Below are 20,023 nucleotides of genomic sequence, written 5' to 3' on the forward strand. Positions count from 1 at the left end.
TCAACTTCTTTTCTACCCCAATAGGTAACATTAAAAGAACAATAATATCATTGGGAGGATACCTATTATTCTATTCCATAGTGTGTTTTGTTGTTGTTGTTGTTGTAGTAGCTGGACACAATACCTTTATTTTATTTACTTATATGTGGTGCTGAGGATCCAACCCACTGCTTCACATGTGCTAGGTGAGTGCTCCACCACTGAGCCGCAACCCCAGCCCCATAATGTGGTTTGATATTTAACATTTTCCCCTTTGTCATTAAAAACCAGATCATTTCAAGGATCTTTTCATAAGCCATCTTTTTCTCGAAACAACCTTGTAAATGGCAATTACATATGAAGAAATGCTTTGAATGCTAATTGGCCTCTGTCTACATCTCCCTGTGGTGATCTTAGTCTGGCCTTAGACTCCTTATCAGTAAAATGAGGAATTTATAGTTAATGATGAACACAGGTACAAAGCATGATCTTAAAAACTAACTCAGTTGAAGCTGGGCATAGTGGTACACACCTATAATCCCAGAAACTCAGGAGGTTGAAGCCGGAGAATCACAAGTTCAAAGCTAGCCCCAGCAACTTGGTAGGCTCTAAGCAACTTAGTAAGACCCTGTCTCAAAATAAATAAAAAGGTCTGGGGATGTGGCTCAGTGGTTAAGTGCTCCTAGATTCAATCCCTAGTACCAAAAAGAAAAAGAAAAAAATGAGTTTTCCAGCAACCCTGGGAGGTGGACAGTTCTTTTCTTGTTTTCAGAAGAGGTAGTAGTTTCAGGCAAGTTAAGAAACTTGCACGGGCTGGGGATGTGGTCAAGCGGTAGCACGCTCGCCTGGCATGCGTGCGGCCCAGGTTCGATCCTCAGCACCACATACCAACAGAGATGTTGTGTCCGCCGAGAACTAAAAAATAAATATTAAAAAAAAATTCTCTCTATAAAAAAAAAAGAAAAGAAAAGAAACTTGCAGGCAGTCACACAGCTGATAGAAGGAAGGCAGAGTCCCAGGAATCAAATCCTATTTGTGTGACTCAGAGTAATCAACTGCCCCAGTTTTGCTAGGGATTCTTCTCCTGGTTTTAACACTCATAGTCCCTTGTCCTGAGAAATGCCTCAATCCATTCAGCCTAGGAATTGTGGTCACGCTGGTAGAATATAGAAGTGGTGGTTTAACAGGTTCAAGGGTAAGATATTAGAGACTGTCCCTTTGGTGAGCCTGCATATCCAATTTTATGACAGCTCTCAGATTTTATGGCTGCTATCTCAATTGGGGAAGTGGGAACCTTAGTAGTGACTTGGAAAGACATCACAGGTACTGCAAGGCTTAAGAACCTAGACCCCCTTCTCACTGCCTTACAGCTTGTCCCTCATCTGTTCTTGACTTGGGGGCTTGTGATTGTCTCGAGAATACCACCTAAAATAGAGCCCTCCTGAAGTCTTGGGCATATTCAGCTGTAACACAGTCACCCCAGAGCCCTCAGTGCACGTGCATGGCAGGCAATCAGAAATTCTTCCCCAACCCCTTTTCTTCTTTGCAGGAGCTTTTCTGTGTGTGTGGAGCCCTCAAGCGGGCTCGGCTGGTGCATCCTGGGGTAGCAGAGGTGGTCTTTGTGAAGAAGGATGACGCCATCACTGCTTATAAGAAGTACAACAACCGGTGTCTGGACGGTAAGTTGGGGAGAAAATGGTCACCTTGCCTTCTAGTCCTCCCTCTCTTGTTGTCAGGCCTTCTGGGATTAGCCTTCCTCTGAGATGGGTAGAAGATATTTTGGGACAGTTGAAATGGAGCCTGCATGCGCCAGGACAGGCAGGGATGTGGATTCTTGGTGGGTTTGAGTTCAGACTGAAGCCCTGCAAGAAAGTGACACCATTTCTCTATAGATGCCTCTTGTAAGGGGCCTTACCAGAAAAGCCGAGAGCCACAGCCTTCCTTTCCCAATGTGGGACTACTTACTGCTAGGATACAGGTTCCTCAAAGGCTTGGAGCAGTGTCCATATGTTGTCACGTGGGTGAGGTCCTAATGAGTAACTGCTTGTTTTCCTCATCTCGGCATGGCCTGTAGAGAGGAGCTCTGACCTGGTCCTGTTCCACAAGATTGTTTTTTCTGTATGAATTGAGGACCTACTCTGGCCAGGGCCCTGTGCTAGAAGTAGGGAAGCAGAGACTACTAAAAACATAGCCAGTGAGATTTTTATGTGCATATTTCTCGTGGCTAATTATGTTAGCATCTTTTCATGTGCTTATTCTCCATTTATGCATCTTTGGAGAAATGTCTCTTCAGAATTTGTGTTCACTCTTTAATTGTGTTTTTGGGGGGTGAGGTGGGAGTGGGGAGGGACTGGGGATTGAACCTAGGGGCATTTTACCACTGAACTACATCCCCTGCCCTTTTTCTTTTGTATTTGGAGATAGGGTCTCATTAGTTTGCTTCAGCCAAATGAGTTATTGGAATTTTAGGCATGCACTACTGCACCTGGCCTAGTTGGGGTTTGTGTGGTGTTTGTTTTGTTTTGTTGGTACTTGAGATTAAACCCAGAGGTACTCAACCAGTGAGCCACAATGCTAGCCATTTTTGAGACAGGATTTTGCTAACTTGCCTAAGGCCTTGCTAAATTGCTGAGGCTAGCTTTTAACTTGTGATCCTCCTGCCTCAATCCTCCTGCCTAATTTGCTGGGATTACAGGGATGCACCACCACACCTGGCTCAGTTGGGTTCACTTTTATTATTGAATTGAGTTCTTTATATATTCTTTTTTTTTTTTTAATTTTTTTTTTGAGAGAGAGAGAGAGAGAGAGAGAATTTTAATATTTATTTTTTAGTTTTCGGTGGACACAATGTCTTTGTTTGTATGTGGTGCTGAGGATCGAACCTGGGCCGCACGCATGCCAGGCGAGCGCGCTACCACTTGAGCCATATCCCCAGCCCCCTTTATATATTCTTGATATAAGTCCTTTTACATGTAAATGATTCACTAGTAATTTCTTGCAATCTGTAGGGTTTTTCCCACGCCTCCTTCTAAATATAAGCATTTAAAGCTATATATTCCTCTAAGCATTATTTTTGCTACAATTTATAAGTTTTATTTAATTTCCATATCTGCATGAATTTTCTGAATTTTTTTCTATTCCGTGAGTGAAGAGAATATGTGTTTCCCTATTGTTGGGTGGAGTATTTTATAGAGATGACTATTATGTCCAGTTGGCCTATGATGTTGGTTAGATCTTCCCTTGCATCGTTGGTCTGCTTGGTTTGTTCTGTCCATTCCTGAAAGTGAAGTATTGAAATTTTCAGCTTATTGTTTATATGCATTTCTCCTCACTTCTATCTTTATGCTGTTAGTTGCATTTACATTACAGTTGTTTTCTTCCTCATCAGTTAACCAGTGTCCTCTTTATCGCTCATAACTTTTTAAAATTTATTTTTTATTTTTTTTATTTTTTAGTTGTAGATGGACACAATATCTTTATTTTATTTTTATGTGGTGCTGAGGATCGAACCCAGGACCTCGCACATGCTAGGTGAGCACTCTAGCACTGAGCCACAACCCCAGCCCAGCTCATAACTTTTTGTTTTTGTTATTGAACATTGAACCCAGGGTATTCAACCACTGAGCCACATTCCCAACCCTTTTTTTTTTTTTTTTTTTTTTTTTTAGTTTGGACACAGGGTCTTGCTGAGTTGCTTAGTACTTCACTATTACTGAGGCTGGCTTTGAACTCATGATCCTCCTGCCTCAGCTTCCCAAGCTGTTGGCATTACAGGCATGCATCACCACACCCAGCAGTGAATGTTCTTAATGGCATCCAGAATAGTGAATCCTTTCCAGATTTTTAGTTCACTCTGCCCAGATCCACCAGAGCAATCACTATTCTAAGGCAATAATACCCTAATAAAATGTATTCTTTCTTTCCTTTTTTGGGGGGGGGGTTACTGGGGATTGAACTCAGGGGTACTTGACCACTGAGCCACATCCTCAGCCGTATTTTGTATTTTATTTAGAGACAGCACCTCACTGAGCTGCTTAACAAATAAGATTTTAAGTAAAAATTACTTCTTGATCCATGAGCTGCAGAGTAAATATTACATTAGGAGGCATGAATTAATCTTATTATACCTCTTCAGCAGAGCTCTTGGGTAATCAAGCACTTTGTTAATGAGCAGTAATATTCTGAAGGGAATCTAGGGAATCTTTTTTTACCTGAGCAGTAGATTATAATGGTGAGCCTAAAACATGCCATAAACTATGTTGGAATCAGGTGGGCTGCCCTCCAGGCTCTGCTGTCCCATGCACTCAAGGAGCACGGGTAGAGTAGATTAAGGATTCTTCTTGAGGTCACAGGATTTTCAGAATGGTAGATGAACATTGGTATTACCTTCACCAGCTGCATTAACCCATAACAGGAGAGTCCGCCTGTCCTTTGAAGCTCTGAAGCCAGGCATTGACGTCCCTCTGGTTATGGAAGTTGTGGGTATCATATTCCAATCATATGCTATTTCAGCTACATTGTAAATCTCCTCAGAGCCACCTTTACCAAAGATTGTGACTTCATCTTCTGGATAACTTGCCACAGCTTCTCCATCAGCACCTGCTGCTTTACCTTGTTATGTTGCAGAGATGGCTTCTCTGCCTAAATCTCACAGTCAACCTCTGCTAGCTACATGCTGCTTTTCTTTTTCTCATGTTTCTCAGTCCTTATAGGATTGAAGAGAATTAGGGCCTTGCTCTGGGTTAAACTGTGGCTTCAAAGAACGTTTTGGCTTTTTAAATCTCTGTTCAGACCACTTGAAGCTGGCTCCATATCAGCAGTAAGGCAGTTTTGCTTTCTTTGTCTTTGTGTGTTCACTGGAGTAGTACTTTTAATTTCCTTCAAGGACTTTTCATTCACAGCTTGGATAGCTGTTTGGTGCAAGAAACCTATATTTTAATTATTTTGAACTTTTTTTTTTTCTTTTTCTTTTTTTTTTGGTACCAGGGATTGAACTCAGGGGTACTTGACCACTGAACCACATCCCCAGCCCTAATTTCTATTTTATTTAGAGACAGGGTCTCGCTGAGTTGTTTATTAGCACCTCACAGTTGTTGAGGCTGACTTTGAACTTGAGGTCCTCCTTTCTCAGCTTCCTGAGCAGCTGGGATTACAGGCATGCACCACCACACCTGGCCTGTGTGTGTGTGTGTGTGTGTGTGTATGTATGTATGGTGCTGGAGGTTGAATCCAGGGCCTTGTGCATGCAATGCAAGCACTCTACCAACTGAGCTATATCCCCAGCCCAAAGCCCGGCCATTTTTAACTTTTGATTTAAAGTTAAAGACATGTGACTTCTTTTACTTGAACACTTAGAAGTCATTATAGGATTATAAATTGACTTTATTTCAGTATTTTTTTTTTTTTTTTTAGGAGAATAGGGAAGACAGAGGAAAGGGAGAGAGATAGGGGAACAGCTGGTTGGTGGAGTATTCAGAACCCATCAATTTTATTAAGTTCACTGTCTTAAATGAGTGCAGCTCATGGCATCCCAAAACAATTACAATAATGACATAAAAAATTACTGAGCACTGATCATCAAAACAAATATAACAATGATGAAAAGGCTTGAAATATTGCAAGAATTACCAAAATGTGAGCACATACTATTGGAAAAGTGTCAATGATAAAATAGCTCAAAATAGCCTGGTCCAGTAGCACACACCCATAATCCCAGTAACCTGGCAGCTTGAAGCAGGAGGATCATAAGCCCAAAGCCAGTAACTTAGCGCAGCCTTTAAGCAACTTAGTGTGAGAACCTGTCTCAAAAAATAAAAAGGGCTAGAAATGTGACCCAATGATTCAGTGCCTGTGGATTCAATCCCTGGTACCCACCAGCCTTAAAAAACAAACAATCAAACCAACCTCAAAGTAGAGCTGCTGTGAACTTACAATTTTTTTTTTTTAAGATATCTACAGAGTGTAATAAAATTAAGTACAACAAAATGAGCTTCACCCATAGTTTGGCATGTTTATAACCTAATCAGATAATTTTACTCCAGCCACACTTGATGTTATTGATAATTGGGTTTCTATCTACCATTTTATTTTATTATTTTTAAATTCTGTGACTTTCTTTTATGTTACATGAATTTTTCTTTTTATTTCTTTTTTTGGAGGAGTATTGGGGATTAACTCGGGGGCATTTGACCACTGAGCAATATCCCCAGCCCTGTTTTTGTATTTCATTTGGGTCTCACTGAGTTGCTTAGTGGCTCACTTTTGCTGAGGCTGGCTTAGAACTCGGGATCCTCCTCCTTTAGCTTCCCAAGCCATTGGGATTATAAGGTATATGCCATTGCACCCAGCTTCCCAACCCCTCCCCCCAATACTGGGTTTGAACTCAGGGGTGTTCCACCACTGGGTCTCTCCAGCAATCTGTACTGATGAGATGAGCTGGATTCAAAGGAGTAGACTGCAACATTTAACTAAGAAAATGGTGAAGAAATCATGCAACACATGAACATGAGTTTCTCAGATTGAGGGCGGGACTGCTCTGCGACCTCAGTCCTCTCTTCCATGCTGAAAGACAAGAAAGCATGCACCTGGAATCTCTTTATTTTTATAGGGGGGACACACAAAGGAGTTTTGATGGAATGTTCTTCACTAAATAAAGCAGGGGATAAGGTTAGAGAGTCTTGCTTCGTGATGTCTTGTGGTCAGCAGATTGATTGACACCTTGACAAGTCACACCCATCTCAGGTGCCGTGTGGGATCACAGAGTGAGAGGAGAGGCGCACTTTTGTTGCATAGCCCAGTCAGCATGCCTTGCCATACCTGTCCCCTCATATAGCTCCAATGCGCGTAGCTCATACACACAGCCCATGGATGGCTCGCAATAACTGGGCAAAAATCTCCAGCCCTTTTTATTTTTTTATTTTTAAGACAAGGTATTGTTAAAATGGCTGAGCCTGGCCTCAAACTTAGGATCCTCCTGCCTCAGCCTCCTGAGTAGCTAAAATTATAGGCATGCACTACCTCATATATATATTTTTTATATATATCTAATACATTTTATTTTTAATATGCATTTTAGAGACATTTCTTTTAATTTCTTTTTTTTAAAATATTTATCTATTTTTAGTTTTCGCAGACACAACATCTTTGTTTGTATGTGGTGCTGAGGATCGAACCTGGGCCGCACACATGCCAGGCGAGCGCGCTACGGCTTGAGCCACAACCCCTAATCTTTTAATTTCTTAAATGAGTTTTTCAGCATGTATTTTCAGTCATTTTTATAGTTATTCAGGGGTTTTATTTGTGGGTTTTTATATGTTCAGTTTTTTAAATTCCTTTAATGAGCTTTTTAGTGTGTGTTTTGAATCATTTTCTTCCTAGTTGTTTAGGGATTCACAGTGTACATTGTGAGTTATCTGAACCTTTCAGATTAATGCTGACTTAGTTCTAATTAGTGAAATGTTATTCCTATATAGTTCATTCTTCCTTTCTTTTGGGCCATTTCTGTGACACGTCACATCTTATAGGTAGTGGGAGCACAGCTTCATGGCACTTAATCCTTTGTGGATGGGAGAGTCTGAACATATACTTTTGAGTCCTGTTTTCATTTAATTACATAGCATAAACATTTTTCCTTATTATGTGCTTCACAGATAAGATTGGATGGCTTCTCCCTGAAGAATTTCTCATTTTCATGCTCACCTCTTCCTGTATGAAGCAAGGCTTGTCAGTTTTCTTGGTATTCTCATTGCCGAGTTTTCCTTGCACCTTGGTATTTTCTTAGTGTCTGTGTGTATTAGTCAATTTTCTGTTATATAGCAAAATACTTGAGGCTGGGTATTTTATAAAGAAAAGAGGTTTGTTTAGGTCACAGTTCTGGAGGCTCAGGGGCATTCTCCTGGCGTTGGTTTGGCTCTGGTACTTCATTGTTACTGAACCAGGCATATTTTGCCCATTGCACAGTATGTACCTCAGTGAAATGATGAATTGTGAAAAAGAAAAATGATTTATTCACTAGTGAGCCAGGTGTGGAGACTGGAGGGCAAGGCTCCTAGCACCTCTCTGAGGATAGTGTTTAGGGTATCCTCAGAGTAGGAAAACAGGCGTGGGAAAAGGTGTGGACATGTTCTGTCCCCCAAAGGTTCGTGTGCTGGGAAGGAAGAGCCATCGTGGTCTGTGTGTGCATAATCCAACATGGTTCTTCTTAAGGTATATATTCAGAAAATGGTGACATTACTAGGATCTGAGGGTTCCTTTTGGACCTGTATTGTCACTATTCAGGCACTTGTGGAGCCCAAGCAGAGGATTGGTGTTTTCATTGAACAACTTAGGCAGCCATCACCACTGTGGACAGACATCAGAAGTGTCATCTATAGCCAACTGATGGTGGGGTTTTATCGCTTAGCTCTGCGACCTCTAAAACTGGCTAGGAAAGCAAATGCTAAAAGCAAGTGAAGCAGGTCAGGACCAGTAGCGCATGCCTGGTGTCCCTGCTACGGGGAGGCTGAGGCAGGGGAAAAAAAAGAAAATGAAGCTAGAAGGTTTGTTCAGGTTTTTCCTGTTTCATCATGGTGGAGAGGGCTGGGGTCCTTTGGGAACTGTGATAATCTAGCCATTTCCTGATGGCCAGCTAGCTCCCTGAGGCTCCACCTCTTAAAGGTGCCACTGCTTCTCAACAGAGCCCCACTGGGGATCCTACTTCCAGCACAGGAACCTTTGGGGACAGAACATGTCCACAGACTATAGCAAAGGCTTGTCTGAGACCTGGCCACTCCCAATGTGGAGCCAGAGCTGCCCATGGTGAGGCTTTACCTGATGTGGAGGTGACAGCCTTACCCTTCTGGCCCCGTCCTTCTGGTGTGAGGAGCTGAGGTCTCATGGCAGAGCTTTTTCTCTGTTTTTTTTTTTCAGGGCAGCCGATGAAGTGCAACCTTCACATGAATGGGAACGTGATCACCTCAGACCAGCCCATCCTGCTGTGAGTCCCAAAGGCAGGGAGGTGGGGGCGGGCAGGGCTTCTCTGCTTGTTCACCCTGCAGGGCCGCCTCTTTTATTCTGAGGGGCAGTTGCCATGTCACAGCTTTCCTTTGTTCTCCTTCTGATGCTAATGGTTAGTCAAGTGCTGAAAGTGGGATGAAGTGGTTGTCTCCTCATTTCCCATCTTTTGTCTCACCATGACCCTGGAGGGGCTGGCATTATGACCTCTGCCCTGCCTTAGAAATTAGAGACAGCTGTGAGGAAAACAGAGGCCTGCCTCACACCACACACACACACACACACAAAAAAAAAAAAAAACGGAAGCAGATACCCAGGGAGGAGATTAGACTTGCCAAGGTGGGTGGATAGTTGGTGCAGGGCAGGCCTGAAGCAGACTGAGATTTAGAAATACTGGGATTTGAACCTGGGTAATGAATGGTGTGTTTTTGACGAGTCTCTAAAACTGGTTCCAGAAATGTAGTATGTTCCAAATATGTTTTTTAGGGTTTGGTGACCTGCTCAGTTTGGGATGGATAGTTAATGAATTGTGTGTACTTAAGACTTTATTGTTACCATCCATGAGGGAGGAGCAGTGTTTCCTAAGCTTAAAACTTAACACAGCAGCTACATCTCAGTTTTCTGGGCAGCAAATAAGAGCCATGATGGGTTTGCTGCAAGATGAAGTGGTACAAAGGGTTGAGGAGAGCCCCGCCCACAGTGCCTAGTTCACCTCAGAAGCAGGTTTTCTTAGAAAACCTTCCAGGATTTTCAATCTGCTCTGTTCTTTATAGGCGGCTGAGTGACAGTCCCTCAGTGAAAAAGGAGAGCGAGCTGCCACGAAGGGTGAATTCCGCCTCTTCTTCCAACCCTCCTGCCGAGGTGGACCCTGACACCATCCTGAAGGCGCTCTTCAAGTCATCAGGGGCCTCTGTGACCACACAGCCCACAGAATTCAAAATCAAACTTTGAGCAGGAAAGTGAGGCAGCCAGAAGTGGGGCAGAGGAGGGTGGCTCTGTTTTCCCAAGGCAACACTTGTGACCAATGGGCCGTCGGACTGAAGCCCCCTGAGCGTCGGAAGGGTCGCCAGGGGTGGAGCTTCCTCACTGGACGGGACCCACCTTTCTGTGTTGTGTCTCCCCTGTGCTCTTCTGTATGTTAACATTTCCCGTAGTGTGTTCCTCTGCCCTCCACCTCATCACCATGGTAGGCCTGTGTATCTGAGTGTACCTCCCTCCACCCTCGGCCCCACGCTGATTCCTTACCTGGAATGGTGCACTAAGTTTCCCCGGTGGGCTTTCTTAAGGCCCCTTGGGATACAGGACAGGGCTGTTTGAAAGACACTGCTTTTTCCAGGGGCTGAGGGATTGCCTTCCCTTTCTGTTTTTTCAAACTTTTCAAATAAAGTAGGGAATGGGAACTCTTCCTTTGCCAATGGAAGCCAGGTCAACTTGAGAGCAGTGCTGCTTACCCACAGACCAGTGGAGATGTTCTAGGGGAATCGGGTCCAGGGCCTCTTTGTCTTTAGGCCTGACGGCTTGTCGACAGAGGGCTCTGTGGCAAGGGCAGGCTGAGGCTGTTGCTCTGCTAGGAACAGTGCCACCCAGCTCTCGGTTTTGAGGACCTGCACTGTCTCAGGCAACCTAAATTTCCAGAATCCATGTTTCCTTTTTCTGTGAGGGGGTCCAGATGCCCCACCCCAGTTCAGAGCCTTCTGGGAGGGGCTTGCATTGTTAGCCCTCCCATTTCTCACCTGGCTTGGTGTTTGTCCCATCCTTGTTTGGGTGCAAGTGCCAGCTGTTAGCTAGTGGGCCTTTCAAAGGCTCTGCTTCCTGTTCTGTAGTACTGAGGGTTGGGGGGTTATTTGAATGGGAGATGTTGGCTTGCTCGTGGCTCTTCCTTTCTGTCCTCACTTGTCTATAGGACAACATCATGGATGCCAGGTGTATATATCCAGCTGCCACAAGGGGCATTGTCCCCACTGCCGTGGGGATGTGCCCAGCCATGACCGGAGGGGTATTTTCCTGCCTTGGCAGTGGGGAAGAGAAGTTAGTCAGGAGAGAAAGGCGGTCCTGCCAGGCAAGCTGGCGGCTGTTTTCCAGCATGCTCCCATACATTATAGAAGCACTGTGTGAATGCCAGAGTGGCTGTCCTGGAGCAAGCTCTTTGGTTTGTTGGGGCTGTGAAGGGAATCCAGGCTGGCAGAGCTGGAGTGGGTTGAGGGCTAGAATTCTGGGTGCTGTACAAAATCAGGAGCACATGCTAAGAAAAGGACAAGCCCGGGAGGCAAAGGGGCCTGAGACACCAGGAGCCTCTTAGACGCCCAGTGAAGAGCACCTAGAAATGCACCTTTCCACAGTTAGGTCCTTCAAGCAAGAAGGATCCAAAGGTTGGATCCAGATTCAGTCCTCCAGCGCTGAGGTTGCCCAAGCCAGAGATTCCGGGAAAGGCGGTGCTCCACTTTCCTGTGTTTTTGAAGAATGCTGCTTTTCTTCTCTTACCACCTTCAAATGGGTACAAACTTATGTCTCTTACAGCAGCTGGAAGACATTCCTTCTACACTGGTGTCTACACCCAGAAGGCACTAGGACCTGATACTGGGAACAGCTTGGACTGTGCTGAGAGTAGGGATGGTCAACACCCTGCCTTCCTACGGTGGCTTTACCTCCCATTCCCAAGCCAGGCATGCTCTGGTGTTCACAGATTTCACTGAGTCCAGCCGCAGTCTTTGGCCATATGGTACGTTGAGAACAGGAAGGGACCTGTTTACCTCCCCTGTTCTTCAGGATGTCATCTTGGGAACAAGGAAGAGAAGGTGGCGGGCCAACCCTTGTGTCCTCTACTCCCGCTCCCTTACATTGTTCATCAAGTGTCTCTTGTTCAGAAGTCGAGGAAGAGGCATTGAGGGATGGAGGTGATTCTGTATTACTTATCCATTTCTGAATAAATGTTTGTTATTCCTACCTTTAAGTTGTAATTTCTTATAAGATTGTGCTAAGTGGCCCTTAGACCTCTCTGCTTTACTGATCTCTTTCTTGGGCATTACTCAAAGTACTCACTGAATCTCATTATCCACAGCTGAGAATGTGTGTAATGACATCTATGAAACCCTGGCTGTGAGCAGCAGCTGCTCCAGCAGAACTGTTAGGGAACAAGGCAGCCAGACAAAGGGCGTTTGCCTTGGATTGAACAAGTTACACTCGTGGGTATAATTTATCTCTTACATAAACTGTGGCATTAGAAAAGAAGAAATTATTTATGGTTTTATTATGCAATTAAAAGTGGGTAAGAAGGGCTGGGGTTGTGGCTTTGTGGCAGAGTGCTTGCCTAGCATGTGTGAGGCACTGTGTTGAGAGCCACAGCCAAAGGGGCCCCAGCAAACTTCCAGCTGCCGGCTGATGATCCAGCTGCCAGCAAACTTCCAGTTGCCGGCTGATGATTGGCTCACAGTGGCCCCAGCAACATCTAGCTGATTGGCTCCTCTGTGGTGATGTTCATTGGGCTGTTTCCCTGCCCTTCAGACTGCCAGCTGATGCCAAGGAGCTGCTCATTGGGTGACTTCTTTGGCTCTGCCCACGCAACCCAGCCAATCGGCCTCAGGAGCAGGAGGATTGTGGGAGGTTGAGAGGCTGGTGTGGGGGAGAGAGGCTTGTGGAAGCCGGTGGTGGCAGTTGGGCTCTGAGGGTTTTTCCCTGGAGCTGTTTTGTTTGGCGTTTGTAGTTCTAAAAATAAAGTTAGTTTCTTTTTGACAAGTGGCTCCTGATTTGTGCCAAGCCAGACTTCGGCAGCACTGGGTTCAGTTCTCAGCACTGCATATAAATAAAAGTCCATTGATAACTAAAAAATATTAAAAAATAAATTTTTTTACAATGGATCAGAAGTAATTATCCTCCCCACTAAATGCAACCTTGGATATTATATAAAACAATAAGGTGGCTCATATTTTTCATTTCTTGTGCACATGAAACTTGAGAAAGATGAAGAGGAGGCACATAGTCTGGAACTTCAGGACGCAAGGAAAGACTAGTACTGAGTTCCTGGGTTTTCTTTCTGCTAACCTGGAAATGCCAACAGGTACAGGACCTCCCCCATCCCACAAAAAATAATAAGGCCTGAGAAAAGTGTCCCGTCTGGCCAAGTCTGAAAACTCCAGCCAAGGGCATAGAAGGAATCGAAGCTGCTTCTCTCCCAGCAAAGGTCAGGTTGGGTCATAGAGGTTCTTTACCAGACTGCATTGGGTGCATCCTGAGACCCCTGCTGGGGTGCTGTCACAGAAGGCTGAGTGGGGAGCCTGAGATTGGTGGTGGTCACTGGAGTTCATATGGGGTGGAGAAATGAGGTTTCTCCAGGAGTCAGCCACAGAGAATAGAGGGATGATGAGCTGGCCCCCACCTAGCAGTAGCAAGGAGACCCTCCCATCTTGGGCACTGGCAGATACAAGAGAGGAACCTGAATTTCCCATACCTGGCAGTAACAGTGATGCTTTTCCAACCTGAAAGAGCGATGTCAGAGGAGGTGTGCTTTAACAGAAGTTGTAAATAAGAAAATAAGACCCAGAGTCAGTAGTATCTAAAATTTCCATGTTTCAATTGAAAATCATTCATACCAGAACCAGGGAAATCCCACCTTGAATCAGAAGATGATCAATGGACATCAACACCATGGGGACAAGACATAAGAAATCGCCTAAAGGATTTTAAAGCAACTATACAATTGCTTCAGGAAGCCACTATGAATACACTTGAATCGTATTTGAGAACAAAGTAAAGAAATAGAGAATCATTTAAAGATTAAAAAATATATATGAGATAGGAAAGAATCGGTGAACTTCAAGATAAAATAGAAGCTCCCCAATTTGAACAAGAGAGAAAATAATTTTTTTTTTTTCTTAAATGAACCTCAGGCCAGTTGTGCTGATAAATGCCTGTGATCCCAGGGGCTGAGGCAGGAAGGCTGCAAGTTTGAGGTTCAGCCTCAGCTACTGGGTGAGAGCCAAAGCAACTTCACAAGACCCTGTCTCAAAAAAATAAAGGGCTGGGGATATGGCTCAGTAGTTAAGTGCCCTTGTGTCCAATCTCTAGAACCAAAAAAAGAAAGAAAGAAAGAACCTCAGGGACCTATTATACTACAACAAAAAATCTAAAATTTCTGTGCCACTAGTGTTCCAGGCTGTAAACTCCCCAGAGATGACAAAAGACACAAATCTACAGATTCAAGAAGCTCAGTGAAGCCCAGCCAAAAAAAAAAAAAAACTAAGAAGTCTGCACCAAGATACATTGCAGTCAAGCCTATGAGATCTAAATACAAAAGCATCTCCAAACGCAAAAAAAATCTTCCTATGTGGAAAAAACAATTTTAACAACAGATTTCTCCTAAGTATAAGAAAGTGGCACATTTTTCAAGTAGTAAAAGGGGCTGCCAATCAAAAATTCTATATCTAGCAAAAATATCCTTCAGGAATCAAGGGGGAAATTTTAGACATTTTCAGGTGAAGAGAAACTAGTAGAATTCATTATCACAAATTCTAACCTAAGAGAATGGCTCTTTTATTAAATTTTCTCTAAACAAAAAGGCGAGGCTGAGGCAGGAGGATCACAAGTTCGAAGCCAGTTAGAGAGGCCCTAAGCAACTCAGTGAGACCTGTTTCTAAATATAATATTTTAAAAACGGGCTGGGTGTCACTCAGCGGTTCAGTGCCCCTGGGTTCAATCCTGAGTACCAAAAAAAAAAAAAAAAGCTTCTCTAAACAAAGGAAAAACTAAAGGAGGAAAACTTGCAACACTGGGAAGGAAGAATAAGGGAAAGAATAAAACTGAAAAAATACAAATTCTTGAGGGGTTTTTTTGTGTGTGTGGTGCTAGGACTTGAACCCAGCGCTTTGTGCACACTAGGCAATCTTGAGTTTTCTAAATTACAGATGATGGTTGAAGAAAAAATATGATGTGGTTCTTAAATGTGTGTAGAGGAAATTTTATAAGTGGGTGAGTAAAGGATGTAGAGAGGGTTTCTAAATTCACAAGAACTACATATGTATGAATTATGATTTTAAATTAATAACAGTATACTGTGATAACTTATTATGATGTAGCTCTTAAAGCAGTCACTAAAAAAGATAAGAATATGCTCAAAATACTATTAAGTAGTGCTGGGGATGTGGCTCAATCGGTAGTGCGCTCGCCTGGCATGTGTGTGGCCCGGGTTCGATCCTCAGCACCACATCCTCAGCACCACATACAAACAAAGATGTTGTGTCCGCCAAAAACTAAAAAATAAATATTAAAAAAATTTACTCTCTCTCACTCTCTCTTTAAAAAAAAATACTATTAAGTAAATTAAAACGGAATTCTCAAAAATGTTCAAGAAACCCATGGAGTGGCAGAAAACAAAACAAAAATAAAATGAGAGACTTAAGTCCTAAAATATCACTAAGTACATTAAATGTAAGTGGTTTAATTTGCCCATTAAAAGAGACAGTGGGAGGGCTGGGGCTGTAGCTCAGTAGGAGAGCGCTTGCCTAGCTTGTGTGAGGCACTAGGTTTGATCCTTAAAAATAACCAAGCAAAATAAAGTCATGCTGTTCATCTACAACTGCAAAAAAAATTTTTAAAAGACACCTAACACTCTTAACATACTGGTAGAACCATCTGCAGATATGTAATCTTAATACCATCCACCAATGTCAAACCAGCATAGAACACCATCAGCACAACAGTATTCTTTACAAGTCCTCATGGTACATACACCTACACAGACTATATCCTGGCCAAAATAATAAGTTGTGAGGCTGGGGTTGTAGCTCAGTAGCAGAGCGCTTACCTAGCACTTGTGAGGCACTGGGTTTGATCCTCAGCACTACATGAAAATAAACATAAAATAAAGGCATTCTGTCCATCTATAACTAAAAAAAAAATAATTTAAACAAATAAATTGAGTACAGTAGCAAGAGCCTATGATCCCAGATACTTGGGAGGCTGAGGCAGGATGGCAAGTTGGAACTTGGGCCACACAGCAAGACCCCATCTTAAACACAAGAAAAGCAAAACATAACAAAAGAACCAGGGCTGGGAGTGTATGTGGCTCAGTGGCAAAGTGCTTGCTGAGCTTGTGTATGCCCTGGATTCAATCCCCAACACTGTAAAAAAACAAATAACTTGCAAAAATAATGGAAACCGCACAATGTATTCTTTGATCACAATGGAGTCAATGCCTGGGTGATTCTCTCCTTAAATCAGAGCTAAACCAAGAGTGCCTGCTCTTACAACTCCTATTCAACATTACACTGGAGGTACTAGCCAGGAAATTAGGCACAAAACAAAACAAGAACAACAACAAAAAAAACATCAAATTGTAAAGAAAGAAGAAAACTATTTGCAGATGACATGGTCTTGCATATAGAAAATCCTAAGGAATTCACTAAAACATTAGAACTAATAAAATTGCAAGATCAATATATACTTGCAATGAACAATTTACAACATGAAAATAAGGGGCTGGGTTGCAGCTCACTGATAAGAGCGCTTGCCTTGCACATGTGAGGCACTAGGCCCCACATAACCCCAGCCCTCTGCTCAATTTTCAGCAAATCTGCCAAGACAATTCAGTTGGGGAAAGAATCAAAATCAGAAAACAATTCCTTGCAATGCCGCATGACTATAATCCCAGCAGCTTGGGAGGTTGAGGCAAGACCATCACAAAGTGGAGGCCACCCTGAGCAACTTAGCAAGACCTGTCTCAAAATAAATAAATAAATAAAATAAAAAATTTTATATATATTTGATAAGGGGGCTAAAAGCATGCAATGGAGGAAGGATAGCATCTTCAACAAATGGTGCTGGGAAAACTGGAAATCCATATGCAACAAAATGAAACTGAATCCCTTTCTCTCGCCATGCACAAAAGTTAACTCAAAATGAATCAAGGAGCTTGATATCAAATCAGAGACACAGCATCTGATAGAAGAAAAAGTTGGCTACGACCTACATGCTGTGGGGTTGGGCTCCAAATTCCTCAATAGGACACCCATAGCACAAGAGTTAATATCTAGAATCAACAAATGGGACTTACTCAAACTAAAAAGTTTTTTCTCAGCAAAAGAAACAATTAGAGAGGTAAATAGGGAGCCTACATCATGGGAACAAATCTTTACTGCTCACACTTCAGATAGAGCCCTAATATCCAGAGTATATAAAGAACTCAAAAAATTAGACAATAAGATAACAAATAACCCAATCAACAAATGGGCCAAGGACCTGAACAGACACTTCTCAGAGGAGGACATACAATCAGTCAACAAGTACATGAGAGGGACTGGGGATATGGCTCAAGTGGTAGCGCGCTCGCCTGGCATGCGTGCAGCCCGGGTTCGATCCTCAGCACCACATACAAACAAAGATGTTGTGTCTGCTGAGAATTAAAAAATTCTCTCTCTCTCTCTCTCTCTCTCTCTCTCTCTCTCTCTCTCAAAAAACAAAAAACAAAACAAAATGCTCACCATCTCTAGCAGTCAGAGAAATGCAAATCAAAACCACCCTAAGATATCATCTCACTCCAGTAAGATTGGCAGCCATTATGAAGTCAAACAACAACAAGTGCTGGTGAGGATGTGGGGAAAGGGTACACTTGTACATTGTTGGTGGGACTGCAAATTGGTGCAGCCAATTTGGAAAGCAGTATGGAGATTTCTTGGAAAGCTGGGAATGGAACCACCATTTGACCCAGCTATTCCCCTTCTCGGTCTATTCCCTAAAGACCTAAAAAGAGCTACAGGGACACTGCTACATCGATGTTCATAGCAGCACAATTCACAATAGCAAGACTGTGGAAGCAACCTAGATGCCCTTCAATTGATGAATGGATTAAAAAAAATGTGGCATTTATACACAATGGAGTATTACTCTGCATTAAAAAATGACAAAATCATAGAATTTGCAGGGAAATGGATGGCATTAGAGCAGATTATGCTAAGTAAAGCTAGCCAATTCCTAAAAAACAAATGCCGAATGTCTTCTTTGATATAAGGAGAGTAACTAAGAACAGAGTAGGGACGAAGAGCATGAGAAGAAGACTAACATTAAACAGGGATGAGAGGTGGGAGGGAAAGGGAGAGAGAAGGGAAATTGCATGGAAATGGAAGGGGACCCTCAGGGTTATACAAAATTACAAGAGGAAGTGAGGGGAAAGGGAAAAATAATACAAGGGGGAGAAATGAATTACAGTAGAGGGGGTAGAGAGAGAAGAGGGGAGGGGAGGGGAGGGGGGATAGTAGAGGATAGGAAAGGCAGCAGAATACAACAGAGTATGTCAATATGTAAATCAATGGAAGTGTAACTGATGTGATTCTGCAATCTGTATACCGGGTAAAAATGGGAGTTCATAACCCACTTGAATCAAAGTGTGAAATATGATATATCAAGAACTATGTAATGTTTTGAGCAACCAATAAAAAAAAGAAAAATATATATATATAAAGGGTTGGGGGCTGAGGTTGTGGCTCAGTGGTAGAGCACTTGTCTAGCATGTGTGAGGCACTGGGTTCAATTCTCAGCACCATATATAAGTAAATAAATGTCCATCAATAACTAATAAAAATATTTTTTAAAAGTAGGGGGTGCTGGGGATGTGGCTCAGTGGCTGAACACCCCTGGGTTCAATCCCCGGTATCAAAAAAAAAAAAAAAAAAAAGGAGGGCTGAGGTTGTAGCTCCATGGTGAAGTGCTTGTCCTAGCATATGCAAGGCCATGGGTTCGATCCTCAGCACCACATAAAAATAAATAAAATAAAGGTATTATGTCCATATACAACTAAAAAATATTTAAAATAAAAGAATTTCTTTAAAAAAAAAAAAGGCAGGTGTGCTGGGGAGGTAGCCCTTGAGTAGAATGCCCCTGGGTTTAATCCTGAATGCTGCAAAAAACAAGAAAACAATTCTTAGCATCAAAATCAATAAAATAATTATAGATCAAAAAATATAAAAAATAATTTTTTTTTTTTGGTACCAGCAATTGAACCCCAGGTCACTTCACCACTGAGCCACATTTTGTATTTCATTTAGAGACAGAGTCTCACTGAGTTGCTTAGTTTCTCGCTTTTTCTGAGGCTGGCTTTGAACTCACAATCCTGCCTCAGCCTCTCGAGCTGCTGGGATACATGTGTGCATCACCACACCTGGCATCCAGCTCTTTTTTTTTTTTTTTGAGACAAGAATTTCACTAAGTTGCTTAGGTCCTAAATTGATGAGTCTGGCTTTGAATTTATGATCTTCCTGCCTCAGCCTACTGAGCTGCTGGGATTACAGGCGTGCGCTAACACACCCACTTTATGAATAAATTTAACAAAATAAGTGCAAAATTTACATTCTGAAAACAACTCAACATCAGAAGAAATTAAAGAGATACTGTAGTCAAAACAAACTTGAAAAAGAAGACACTGGAATGACACTGAGTTCAAAATTTACTACAATGATTACTAAACTACAGAAATCAAGACCATGTGGCACTGGCATAAGGCTAAAAATATAGATCAGTGGAACAGAATGGAAACTCCAGAAATAAAGCCTCATCTCTGCTCAATTTTCAGCAAATATGCCAAGACAATTCAGTTGGGGAAAGAATAGTCTTTTCAACAAATGGTACAGGGACAACTGTTTTTGTTGGCTTGTTTGTGGTGCTGAGAACCAAACCCAGAGCATGCCAGGCAAGGGCTCTACCACTCAGCCATGGGACAATTATATCCACAAATAATAAATACACAACCTTGTGAATATACTAAGACTCACTCAATTGTATATACTAAGAGGGCAGATTTTATTGCATGTGAATTATATGTTTAAAAGTTATTTTAAAAATACTTAGTGGTTTGCTTTATAATCTTCTTTTATTCAAATGTCTCATTCACAGGTGAAATTCATTTAATTTTCCAATTCAGCAAGCAGATGTATATGATTTTTACATGGTTTCTAGCTTAGTATCCCCAAAGATTGTGATGTGACCAAGTAGTAATTGAAAGATAAATTGTCCATTTTTCAGCAAATAAAAAATACTTAGTGGTTTAATCAAGAGTAAGTTAGTTTTTCAA

General features: G+C 42.4%; 1 protein-coding gene across 2 annotated transcripts in view; it reads left to right on the top strand.

The window, feature by feature from the left end:
* Poldip3 (DNA polymerase delta interacting protein 3) overlaps positions 1-11,913 on the top strand; it is a 32,746-nt gene extending 20,833 nt beyond the window's left edge. For both annotated transcript variants that reach the window (XM_078052621.1, XM_078052620.1), the window contains 3 exons: positions 1,529-1,658; positions 8,887-8,953; positions 9,744-11,913. In XM_078052621.1, the coding sequence (XP_077908747.1) occupies positions 1,529-1,658; positions 8,887-8,953; positions 9,744-9,921 (375 nt within the window). In that variant the 3' untranslated portion in view covers positions 9,922-11,913. The remainder of the gene's footprint in view (positions 1-1,528; positions 1,659-8,886; positions 8,954-9,743) is intronic.
* Positions 11,914-20,023: the final 8,110 nt, after the last annotated feature.

This window comes from Ictidomys tridecemlineatus, chromosome 6, assembly GCF_052094955.1.
Source record: "Ictidomys tridecemlineatus isolate mIctTri1 chromosome 6, mIctTri1.hap1, whole genome shotgun sequence".
NCBI lineage: Eukaryota > Metazoa > Chordata > Mammalia > Rodentia > Sciuridae > Ictidomys > Ictidomys tridecemlineatus.